At 45.2% G+C, this 12220-nt stretch overlaps 1 protein-coding gene across 2 annotated transcripts; it reads left to right on the top strand.

The window, feature by feature from the left end:
* Nucleotides 1–4315: 4315 nt before the first annotated feature.
* FAM241B (family with sequence similarity 241 member B) lies at nt 4316–9932 on the top strand. Of its 2 annotated transcripts, none has more exons than XM_082223723.1 (3): nt 4316–4444; nt 6465–6591; nt 8085–9932. In XM_082223723.1, the coding sequence occupies exons 2-3, from the start codon at nt 6499–6501 to the stop codon at nt 8361–8363; spliced, it is 372 nt and encodes a 123-aa protein (XP_082079849.1). In that variant the 5' UTR covers nt 4316–4444; nt 6465–6498; the 3' UTR covers nt 8364–9932. The 2 variants fall into 2 exon arrangements, with proteins under 2 accessions (XP_082079849.1, XP_082079850.1); XM_082223724.1 differs by lacking the exon at nt 4316–4444 and adding an exon at nt 4451–4978.
* The last annotated feature ends 2288 nt before the right edge of the window (nt 9933–12220 follow it).

The following is a 12220-nucleotide window of genomic DNA, read 5'->3' as shown; positions in this document are numbered from 1 at the left end:
TTATTGGCTATTTAGGGTACAAATGTTGATTAGCAGGGGCAAATTTTAAACCAGAGGGCTGAGACTGAAAGGAGTACTTCTTTTTAAAAGAGAAATATGGACCTGAGATAGCTCAGTTGGTAGACCATGAGACTTAAGGTCACAGGTTTGAACCCCACATTGGGAAAAGATTCCTGCATTGCAGGGAATTGGACTAGATGACCCTTCCAACTCTATGATTACAAGTGTGTGTGTGTGTAATGAATATTTCACCCCACACCCCAAGTCTTCTCAAAACTTAACGTTAACATCACGTTGAAGGGTGCGGAAGGGGTGAGAGAAAGCGAACTGAAACAGCACAATAAAATTTCACACTAATTCCTTTTGGTACAGTTGCTTTTCTTATGGATTTTCTCAGTAAGCACCTATATAAATATAGGTTTTATTTTTGTCATTATTAATATTTTGCACCTCCTCAGCTTGTTGCGTTGTGCGAGGGAACCGTCCACGCTGCGCTGAATTTTTCACCCCCTTACTAACTTGATCAATACTGGCAGAACCTATGATATAAGTGAGCATTCAAGTACAATTCAGGGATCAAGATTATATTTTCTAGGGCTGCATAAATGGTTTGAAAACTGAATCTCAGGAGGGTTTCTTAACAGACCAAAGGGCGTCTTGACTCTTTAGCATTCTAGTCAGCTTTAGAAGTGAGAAGTATGGGAGACTTAAAGTGCTCAAATGTGTTCCTGAAATGACTGTATTGTTTCTGAGGCATAGGGAGGGGATTAATGTTGCAATCCCAAACTTTGAGCCTGCTTTCCCTACTTTTCAGCCCCCCCCCCCATTTAGCAAAGAAAGGCGGCCAAGTGTTAAAAGGATTAGTTCTGTCGTTCAGGCTCACAATGTGGGCCTACAGCAGTGTGTCTTTGTTAAAACCTATTTTGGGGTTTGTTTTGCTTCCCCCTAAGAAGGAGATGTATGCAAAGGGAGACCCCAAGAGATGGTTTTGCACCGGTGTTTCCATGAAGCAGAAACAGGCTTCACCTAAACAAATGAGAGATATACTGGGACTGAGAAAAATTAACATGCCCTCATGCCCTTACTGTTGATTCCTGCACTTGCGCAGTGAGCAAAAATGCACACATGCAGGCAAAGTTTCAGGTTGCCTGAATTGTACTGGAATCCCCCTTTCCCACAAAAGAAAAAGCAATGGATTTTCTACCAGGACTTCGTTTAATCCATATATCACTTGAACCATTTTTGATGCCCACCCCTCCCCGCCAGCTCCGGTTGCTGAGAAAAAATTGTAAATGCATTAACTATATCTGCAGAAATTGTAGACTTTGGGTGGTATTCAACATTGGTACTAGTGCAAGGATTAACTCCAGTGCCGCAGGATTCCCCAGTCTCCTCTTATGGCAACTGGCCCATGCCACCCCCAAATCCACTCCAGAGGATTAAGGGAACTCTGAGAACAGATTTAGGGGGCACACAGGGGAAGGAGAGGGAGAAACCATTCCATTGTGCAGGGATGAAACTAGGCTTTATTTTACCCGGGTCAAAGACCCAGTTTGGCACACTCCCACACACATTTGCATACACACACACACACACACGGGCTGGGAGTCTCAATGGTGCCCCCCTGGAGGCTTCACCGTGGTAAAAAAATCTGGCTAGCCACCCCCCCCCCATAGCTACAGCTCTGCATTGTGAAAGGATAGGGGGAAGTGGGGCAGATTGATGCAGAAAAATTCAGTCTCATATTTTATGTAACAAAATGTGTCAAATAATAAAAAAAATTGCTTTATCAATATTTGCTAATCAATATTATAATAGCAATCAAAAGAACAATTAAAGTTAGACGATTATGAGAATATAATGACATGAGTGAAAAATGGGTTTTGTATCATTCTGCCCCACCTACGGGGCACTTTGAAACAGTGGAGGGGGCACTTTAATACAAAGCGTAAATTGTATGAGAATGATAAATTATTGTAACTTATTTACAAAATTGTAAATTTACAGAAATTTAATGAAAAAAACATTTTTATTGTGAGAGATCATAACCAGCCTTACAATTCGTTACTTAAAAACTAAATTACGTATCAAAACTAACAGTGTTTCACATATATCATAGACCATGGCAGGTTTTCTTACCAATACATCAAAACTTATATTAATCTTTCCTCAAACACCTATCCATTTTTTTAAAAAAACTTTGAAAAAAGTTTAAAAAGTATGAGAACTCACAATAGGTAGCCAAAAAATAGTAATTTAAACAAAATGCTTATAAAAAATAAGATAATTAACGTTTAGCTTCTATTGCACATTATATCCACTGAAGTCAAAAGAAAAAGTATAAAGAGATGATGTTCGAGATGTGCCATTTGATAAGGTTTTGGCAACTGCAAAACAACATCCTTGAAATCAACTCTTGCCTTATCTTCTACAATGGTGAAGACAAACATACAAGATCCTGGTTTTTCCCTGAAATATGACACTTGATAATCTGTCATACTATATTTAGAAATGACTTTGACCACGTAGTAAACAAGTGTTTTTCTTTTCAAATTTCATGAGTAGGAAATCAGTTTAGAGATTTCATGCAAACTTGTATATTGGGGCACTATTGTACACTAGCGGGGCACTTTTATACGTATCAATGTGCCCCATGTCTTAGTGTATCAAAGTGCCCCAACAGACATTTTCAGAAAACTAACAGTTATTAATAAAACCACTGAACTTATTTAAAAATCAAGTGTAATCCTGATTACTGAGTGGGATAACTTACCTTTGGTATTTTTAAATCTTAACTAAAAGACGTAAAACAGCATTGAAACACTTTTACATTTCACGTAATTTTTTAGTTGGCTGCGCTAAAAACATACCTACTCTTGTCAAACACCAAGAGCGAACTGGCGGGCGGCGCATTCGCAACTATCATACTCACACATGTATAGACAGGTTTTAGTGATGCCACGACACGAATAACGTTTCTCGATATTGAAATATTGTTGGTGTATCAATGTGCTCCTTGCATCAATGTGCCCTGCCTCCCTCTATATCCTTGCACTAGTACAACATTGATCTTCCTGCTCCTTTGAATACAACTCTTCGCCTTAGGTCCAGCCTAAGCCTATATATGCCTACTCAGTAATGTGCTCCACTGATTTCAGTAGTGCTTACTACAGCTAAGTTAGTAGAACTTAATCTAGGATATAAGTCCCACTGATTTCAAGGGTGAGGGGAATTGCAACCAACTTAGTTTGGGTTCAACTTTCTGAAGCAGAGAAGCAAATGACACCCCCTCCCCGTGTTAGCACAATGTGATGAATCAAGTTATTTTGGCGCCTGAGGCAGAAAATCATCCAAACGCCCTTACACCCACTTTGTGGCAGTAAAAATACAGAAAGTTAAATACAGTGGTAACTCGGGTTAAGTACTTAATTTGTTCCAGAGGTCCGTTCTTAACCTGAAGCACCACTTTAGCTAATGGGGCCTCCTGCTGCCGCTGTGCCGCTGCTGCACGATTTCTGTTCTCATCCTGAAGCAAAGTTCTTAATCCGAGGTACTATTTCTGGGTTAGCAGAGTCTGTAACCTGAAGCGTCTGTAACCTGAAGCGTATGTAACCCGAGGGACCACTGTACTGCTTAAGGCAGCTGCCTCTCTCTGCCTAGTGTAAGGCACTCTCTTCAAGAGTTGGTTGATCTGCAATAACTAGCCAATTATGTATTTAGTTACTTGTCACTAAAAGGGTCTCCTGCTGACCTCTGCACCCCGGATATTTCCTAAAGACAGAGAAGTGGGTAGGGCCAGCCCATATCTGTTTACAATAACTAGCATGACCACCATAGCTGTCAACTTTCCCCTTTTCTTGCGAGGAATCCTATTCGGAATAAGGGAATTTCCCTTAAAAAAAGGGAAACGTTGACAGCTATGATGACCACGTAAAGGAAAAAAGAGTGCAAGTCTCCTGAACCTTCAGAAGAGGAAAATGTCAACAGGTATATTGTGCACCTGTTGCAATTCTCTCTTCTACCCAGCGGTTAAAGGTGCAAGGGGAGCCCTGCCCTCCTTCCCCCCCCCTTTACCCGGGGGGCGGGCGGGCGAGGAACATGCGGCCATCCCGAGGTCGGCTGGCCCTCCCACCAGCCGCAGCCAAAACATCTGGAAGACCCTGGTCCAGCAGAACTTCCTTCCGTCCGCCAGCGCGAGCTCTCTTGCCGTCAAGCAACCTGCAGTTCACGGAGGGCGCCTGAGGAGGGGGCTGCTTAGGTTTTGCAAACGCTTCTAGCCGCAGGATCTTGCTTTGCGCCTCTCCCTTCCCTCGCCTGCTTGCAACTTCCGGCGCCGACAGCCTGTAGGAAGTTGCCAAGCTTCAGATGTGTCACAGTCGAGAGGAAGCAGCTGGAGGAGCAGCAGCCGGAGACGTTTTGCACCAGCCGGAGGGGGAGAAAAGAGGCGAGTGGTGCAACTCTAACTGCTCCTTCAGCCCTCCCGCCCCGCCGCCAATTTTTTTTGCTTTATCCTCTGAAAGGGCAGCTCTGTTAGAAACGCAGAATCCTAAGATGCAGCCGAAGAAATGCGGATCCCCTTGGTTAAAGCAGGGCAGAGTTACCTGCCAGGATTTTGTTTGAGCCAAATGCAGCGTGGGAAGTTGGTTCCTTTATCCGAGGGGGTTTGGGTGTCTGCCCTGGAGCAGCTGCAAGAATAACTGCTTTGCGAGCATGTGCAGAGTGCCCTTTTCCTTGTCTGAAGGGGTACCTTTCCTCCCAAGGCGAGGCTGGGCATTCTAGGGCACTTCACATTAAAAAACATCAACTGAGCTCTGTTATCATAACTCGTAGCAGTGAGTCCCTTAATCCCGCTGCCTGTGTTTTCTGCTTGCTTGTTAACTCTTACCCATGCGAGGTAGGTCAATATTGCAACTGTAGAAGAGCTGAGCCTGACAGAGAAGTAGTGTGTCTAAGGCAGCCTGGTGAATTCAAGCTGTAGGTGAGACATTTTAACGGGTCTGGGGATTTTTCTAGCTTACGACTTAATACTGTGTGAATCTGCCTGAGTGTTTTTTAGGGAACCTGGATGTGCACCTCACTCCTGAAGTACATTATGTCAGTGGCATAGCATGGGTTGTCAGCACCCGGGGCAAGGCAGTGAGAGAGAGTGAGTGAGCCAGGTAGGGACAGAGAGCTGCGAGTGCAAGCGCCCCCCCCAGATGTTGCGCCCGGTGCGGCCGGCCCCCCCTGCACCCCCCGCTACGCCACTGCATTATGTTTTGCTTTTGTGAAGCTGCTTTGAGTTGCCTCTGGTGAAAGGCTGTGCCTGATAAATATAATAACAAAAATAAAAGATATGCCTGGGCCATCAATCTGTAATGGTCCTCCTGACTGTAGTTGGGTCATGTATGACACCAGCATCAGACTGTCTTGCACCATGGCATAACTGCTTTTATGGGACCATTTCCCAGGTTTGTTTGAGTGCTTAGAAATCTATATTCAGATGCAGCCCTGGGGTCTAATCAAATGTGTGGAGCTTTCTCTAAAATCTGCCCTTTGTGATTTCTGTTAATTGTCCAAGGAATTAGAGACAGACTTTCACCTTTCTGTTTAGATATCAGGCTGCAGCCATTTGTCAGTTAATTGGATTAAACGATTAAAAGTCTTCTGACTCATCAACTGTGCAGTCCTATCCCTGCTTAGTCTGAAGTTAGCCCCATTGAATTCAGTGGGACTTGCTCCCTGCTGACTGTGCCTAGGGTCACTGCTTGAAATGGACTGTGATTAATTGTTCTTCTCTCTCAGCTAGGAGGGATTAACTTTTCCAAGATGGTGTCTTGCGACAAATGCATGCATCATCTAAAAGCAAAGCATGCTTTTCATTTTCATTCTTACGGTGTGTGTGCCAACTTAATCGATTAAAGAGTCCTGTGATTAATCCACTTTAACTGGATGATGATGGCTCTACTGTACAGGAGTGTGTGAGTCAGCCTTTCTTCTTGCTAGTCAAAGGGCTTGTCTGGTTGGTTTTTTTTTGGTAATTTGTCTCCCCCCCCCCAGTGTTTCTATATGAATGATCCATGGAATAGATTTTTTTTTGCGTACAGTTTAGGATTGTGTGAAAAGTGTGATAAGTATTCCAATCTGCACTAGCCATTGTGACCATGAAAAGAGGGGGGGGGGTCAGTATTAATTGTGGAGCAACTAATAGAGAGTATAAAAATGTGCCTTCATGCAGTGCTTTTTTTCTGGGGGTACGCGTACCCCTAAACATTTGTGAATCTAAGTTTGGCCTCATTGAGGGGTAGTATTTCAATATGAGTAGGAAAATAAGAGAACCCCTAAACATTTTTATTTTTTTTAGAAATAAAGCACTGCCTTCATGTATATTAATTTGATATGTCCTAGCTTCTCTAAACTGCACTCCTTTCCCTAAGACAACAGTTGGAGCTTGTTCAAAACTCTTTTCTTTTTTATGTTAACAGGGGTGGCAAAACAAACACCACACAACCCTTAAAGATGGTGCGGATTTTGGCCAATGGCGACATCGTACAAGACGATGACCCTCGAGTGCGGCAGAGCACTCAGAACAGAGGAACCTCCTCTCGGCCGGTGAGGAGAAGACCTTTATGTGGTGTTTCAGTTTTGCTGGGAATTATTATATGAGGAACTTGAAAGGCTTCAATATTCCTGTTGCAAATGGATGCTTAATTCTGAAGTTTGGTCGACCTGTTCAAAGATTACCCTTTTAAGTACATGTGCATGTTTCCTCTAAAGTAAATTTGCAAAATTGAGCCAGGATTGCTTCCAAGTAAGCATGCACAGAATTGCATTTGGGCACTGTAATCTGAACCACCTTTGTACTGAACTTGAGATGGAGAGGGGGAGTTGGACTGGACCACAGTTCCTAACCCTGCCAGTCACTGCCCATGTGGAATTCCCTATTCCATCTGCAAATATGCAGGCTGTCCGGTGAGATTCCTGAGGTGGCAGCCTGCAGAAAGACCCAATATGGGGTCCTCCAGGGGCAGGAAGGAGAAACTTGCTGGATCCTGAGTCGTCCCCACTGCTATCACTGGTGCAGCAGATTTGCCCACCCTCCTGGCCTGACTGCCACGATCAGCAGGGCTGTGGATGCTGTAGGGACTATATTGCAGCCTAGCTAGGGTTCACATGGCAGCCTTAATTGTGAATCATCAATACTAATAGGGGTTTTAGTTCTCTGAAGTCACTGCATATCAAAAACAACACCATTCTCATCCTAGAGGGGTTATCAACAGACTCAGGGAAACACCAAGGTTTGTAGATGTGTGTTCAAAAGAAAAGCCTTGGGTGGGTGGGGTGGGAAAGATTAAGGGGGCGGGGGCGGGAGGAGGCCAAAAAACAGTTTGGTGAGTACTGAGTGTGCTCACTGGTCACAAAATACTGACTTGATTATTTGGAGCAGGAGTGGGACATTGTCAGAGGAGTTTGTCAGTCCTTCTCCACAGGCAACCCTAGAAATTTTAGTTCTTTGAGGGAGGAACAGCAGCTCTCAGCAGCCTTGATGAATTACGATTCCCATGATTCTTTGGGGGAAGCCATGACTGAAAAAGCTGTATGATACTGTATAGTGCAAATGAAACCAGGGACAGAACATGAGGGAGGAATGGGAGGAGGATGGGATATCCTGAAAACAGGAGTAATCCACACTGCAGCATTTTGTTTCTGGCTCCATTTCTGTGTAGGCGGGGAGCCTTCTTTGGCATCTTAAGTCCAGCTGTCATAGATAGGATTGCAGGCTTACTGTTTCTTAAACCATGTTGGTTTTTTTAAAAAAATAAGTTTTCTGGTGCATTTTAATGCCTTGCACTATTTTTAAGGATGAAGTAGAAATTAAAAATATTTTTAAACATTGTCTGTGGAATATGCTCACCGAAGAGGGCTGTAAGTTTTTCTGTAGTTTCCTCATTTCTCAAAACTCTCTCTATGGTAGTATCTGCTCTTTGGAATCTATGAACCACCCAAATGGCTGCATTTCTGGCTCTTTATATGACTTTTATTGTATCTGTCAAACTGGATCTGGCGCCATGAATTCACTCTGTTTCTCTGGGGTTCCTCCGCAGGGTTTTTTCAACATGAACGCAGGCCCTGCTCCACAACAACACTACCGCCAACAGCAGCAGCCGCCGCCTCAGGATGCAGGAAGGCCAGGGGAGCGCTCACTGCTTTCAGACATCAATCAACAGTTGGTGAACATGGGATTCCTCACGTGGAACCTTGGAAACCAGGTGGTGGAGCCAGTCATGTCCATCCTCCTGCTGCTCCTTCTCATGATGGTTGGCGTGCGTGGCCTACTCTTGGTGGGCCTCATCTACGTTGTCTCTCACTTAAGCCAGCGATGACAGGGACTTCTCTACAAGCCATGACTGCTGCTTGGCGGATGGAGAACCACATTTCCTTATCCGGTGTGTGAGCGCATGTTAGAGAGTGTGTGTGTGTGGGGGGTCAAATGTGCCCCCATTGTGTGTATGTGTGCCCATATGGGCTCCCACCCTCAAAATGTTATGTAAATAGATTTTGTAGGGAACAGAAATGAGTTGTGGGGGGAGGCAGTATATGGAGTGCGAGTTTGTGAGGGTACAGTTTTTTCTACTTCAGTTGGCTTCCTGCGGAAGCATGAAAAATTACTTTATTTCAGTGGCACAAGGCTCACTACATTTTTTCTCGTTGTGCTGCTCAGATTGTAGCAGTTGGGTGTGGAGGCAATCTCAGGGTTGTTGGTTGAAGCTTAGTTTTTTGACTGAAGGGGTGAAAAGGCAGCAGGTGGCTCTCTCATTTGTTCTCTCAACAAAAGCGCGTTAATGAACCTCGTATGTAAAAGGCAGTGTTATGAGATGACTAAGCAGGCATTGTTTATTGCCCTTAGAGAGGAGGTAGGTAACATGATAACTGAGAAGGTTTAAAGCAGAGGTGGGAAATGTGTGGCCCTTCAGGTTCAGATGGACTACAACTCCCACAATCCCTAGCTATTGGCCATGCAGTTTGGGAGTGATTCGAGGTGGCATCTGGCAACATCTAGAGTGCACCAGGTTGTACAAGGCTGCATTACACTCATAATCTGGGAGTCGTAAAATGGATTGGGTTTGGTTTGGCACTCTTGGTCACGATCCGACCTTGAGCCTTTGCTTCCTTTGGTTGGAGGGGAAGACACAGGCCCCACATCCCTGGTTTAAAGCAAGTTATATAGGTATAACACCTATCACTTCTGAGATGTGTGTCCAGGTCTTTTAAAGACAGGCATGTGCATGAAGACTGATTGAAAACCAAGCTTCTTAACTCAGGTCAGTCACAGGATTAAAATACCATCTCCAAATGGAGAGAAGCTTGGGTTTGTGTGGAAATGTCGATCATGGAACCACACTTTGCACAGTTGATAGGAGGCCACTCTGTAGCTAATCAGCGTACATGAGGAAGGGCAATTCTGAGACTTATTTTCCATGTTGGGAGCTGTATGTGTGGCCTCTGTACTTTGCATGGTCGCATACACAGTCCCCATGCTGGAGGCAACAGCGCTGATGAATGGTTGCCTCTGTGTGAGTGCTGGCTCCCGGGGTGCTCACTTGGGGTCTGCCTTAAGCATGAAACCATCCATTGTCTCATAATGTGTGTGTGGTTTGTGTGTGTTGCAGTGGGGGAGCCTTACTAGGTGAGTGTGCAGTGGGCATGTGTAACGTGGTTCTCACGTCTGTTAACTTACGTGAATGGACATTTCTGCGTCCTTGCAAAATGACCTGGTGGGAGAACTCCCCACCCACCCACACTTTTTCTCCTGCTAGTGGTGGCCTCCTCTTGAAAACAGGAGTGGAGGATTCTAATCCAAGCAAAGGAAAGCTTTGTAACCACCTCCCTCAACTCTTTGTAATACTAGTTGCAAACTGTTCCTTAATACACATCTTTTGTTCCTTTCCAAATGGCTGTGGCTTCCATTCCTTTATGTGTTTGATCTTGGGCTGCTAATAATGAATGCTGCAACCTTAAATGAAAAACTGGCTATCGACATAACTTACATTTCAGATTTATCCTGTGGACGTAAGGCAAGTTGCAACATGTTTAAAACCAAAAGTATTACATTAAGCTGTAGAAATATAATGTCCACAACCCTTTGAACACTCAAATGACTAAACCCTCCCATCTGAAGCTTGACAGTGGCTTCTATAAGCTGATATAAACAAAAATACCTCTATTTGCTTTTGGAAGTTGTTTTGCCTTGTCTAGATGAAGGACAGATCTGAACAGGACAGGCTGTGAGTGGGTTAGAATTTATTTCTGGGGTGCCTTTCAGCCAAAAAGCCCCCCAAAATGGTTCACAAAGATTTGTCCGTTCTTAAACCTCAGCATATTCTGTAATTTTAAACAAATGCAAATGGGGAAACTTCGCTTGTTCAGGTTAGTAGGGTAGCATCGCTTCCAGCTTTTCAGTCACTCACTTGGTTAGCAGATGTATCAAAGAGCAGGCGGCAGCGCTGGCTGGGATCCAAAGAGCCACGCCACTGGTTCTGCTCACCCAGGGGCTGGAGAGACAAGCTTGGAGAAGTAAATGGGGAGATGCTCAGCCTCTCCGTGCTCATAAGCAGTTTTAATGTGCGAGTTAGGAGCTCACAGGATGTGGCCGCAACAACTTCTGGGGTCTTGATTGCTATGATGAGGATGAGGAGAATGATTTTATTATTTATATGCTTGGCATGACTGGGTTGCCCCAGCCACTCTGGGCAGCTTCCAACAACATATTAAAAACAAAGGAAACATCTATATCACTAACTACTGGGTTGGGAAGCTGACCCGCAATAATCTGTGACTCCCCCCCCCCCCAGTATTGTTCTCTCACTTGGCTTTTATTCACCCACATTTGTGGATTGTCTGAGTTTTTGAGGCAAACCCCTGTCCAAGGTGGTCCTTCAGTGCCGGCAGCCACTATTGTGAGTTCAAGTAACAGAACTAATCCTGTTAGCAGCTTGCTCCTGCGCTTGCTGTAGAGGTGATGCTCCCTACAATAACAGAACAATGGGTTTAAGTGGAAGGGGGGTGGGTGGCCTGTCCTCCGGGTGTATTAATCTTCAGTCCTAATCTCCTTAAATAACCATGTTCCCATGGGATGTCGTATTTGAAACATGTCTGCTCAGACTTGAGGGCCGAGCCTGGCTCCTTGAGGGCATTTGCCATGTATTTGCCTGTGTCTGGAGTGGTAAATGGCGGCAGCAGGAGGCCAGGCTGGGCCTGGTAGGTGATGAGGCTACAGTCCCACTCCCTGTCCCAGAATGACCTGCTTCCAGGCTCCCTTGATACTTGGGTTTTGGAGGCCATTTTGTAAACCCATTACTAATACCTTGACATGGTACTATCTGCATGGGTGAGCTTCACAGACCGTGGGCTCACCTGGTGGTAGGGAAGCTGCTATTTAAAGTGTCTCACAGTAGCCCAGAGAATTGTGGAGAAATATAAACTGTGACTTGCGGACCCAGCCACCTGGGTCCTGTGGTCCTGCTGGGGCCCTGGCAGCTGCTGACACCAGGCCAGTTGTGATGGCTCATTCAGCTAGGGATCCCTAAGATTCTCCACTTCAAACCCAGTTCCTGACATTTCTGTTTCCCTGGGACCTTGAGCTTTCAGCTTTCCTGACTAACATGTGCTGTTTGGGCTGGCCAATATATGTGTGTGTCACACCACAGAAGCAGACCAGTTGTGTGTGGTGGGGTGCGTTGTGTGGGGAGGGAGCTGGGGTTGGAGAGCACTTCTGAGGCATTGTCGAGAGCGCCTCCAGTTGCAGCTGCTTGCTGCAGCATGAATAGCTTCACAGCTCACTGAAGAGATGACCGGCTTTAATTTGAGTTGAATGGGCTCCTCCCTCGATCGAGATGACATTTTCATTTCAAACTAACAAGGGGAGAAATCCAATTACACCACAAAGGGGCTCCCTAATAAGCCATTCAGGCATGTGGGGTGGGGTGGGGGGCTCGAGGAATGGGTTGCAGAGGGAAGCCCCTCAGGCCATCCATCAGTCACACAAAGCGAGGCCGAGGGAGGGAGGGAAACACTCAGCCCAGCTTTGTACGTGCGGGACTCAAAAGAGAGCATCATTCTGAAAAGTTCAAGAGATGCAGAGAGCGAGCAGTGCTCTGCCAAGAAGGGGTTTAAAGTGTCACTTCCAACTGGCTGGTTTTCATGAGTGCATGTTTACACTTCAGCCACTATATTGATCAAA

The sequence above is a fragment of the Podarcis vaucheri genome, assembly GCF_965113315.1.
Source record: "Podarcis vaucheri genome assembly, chromosome: 5".
NCBI classification, from domain to species: Eukaryota; Metazoa; Chordata; class Lepidosauria; order Squamata; family Lacertidae; genus Podarcis; species Podarcis vaucheri.
Note: the sequence above shows the minus strand (reverse complement) of the source record. Positions and strands in the feature narration are given on the sequence as shown.

Bases quoted from the DNA above. Each gene is read 5' to 3' on its own strand.
- FAM241B (XM_082223723.1), top strand. From the start codon at position 6,499: ATGGTGCGGATTTTGGCCAATGGCGACATCGTACAAGACGATGACCCT. The intron at 6,592-8,084 runs GTGAGGAGAAGA...GTTCCTCCGCAG, and splicing joins GAGGAACCTCCTCTCGGCCG to GGTTTTTTCAACATGAACGC.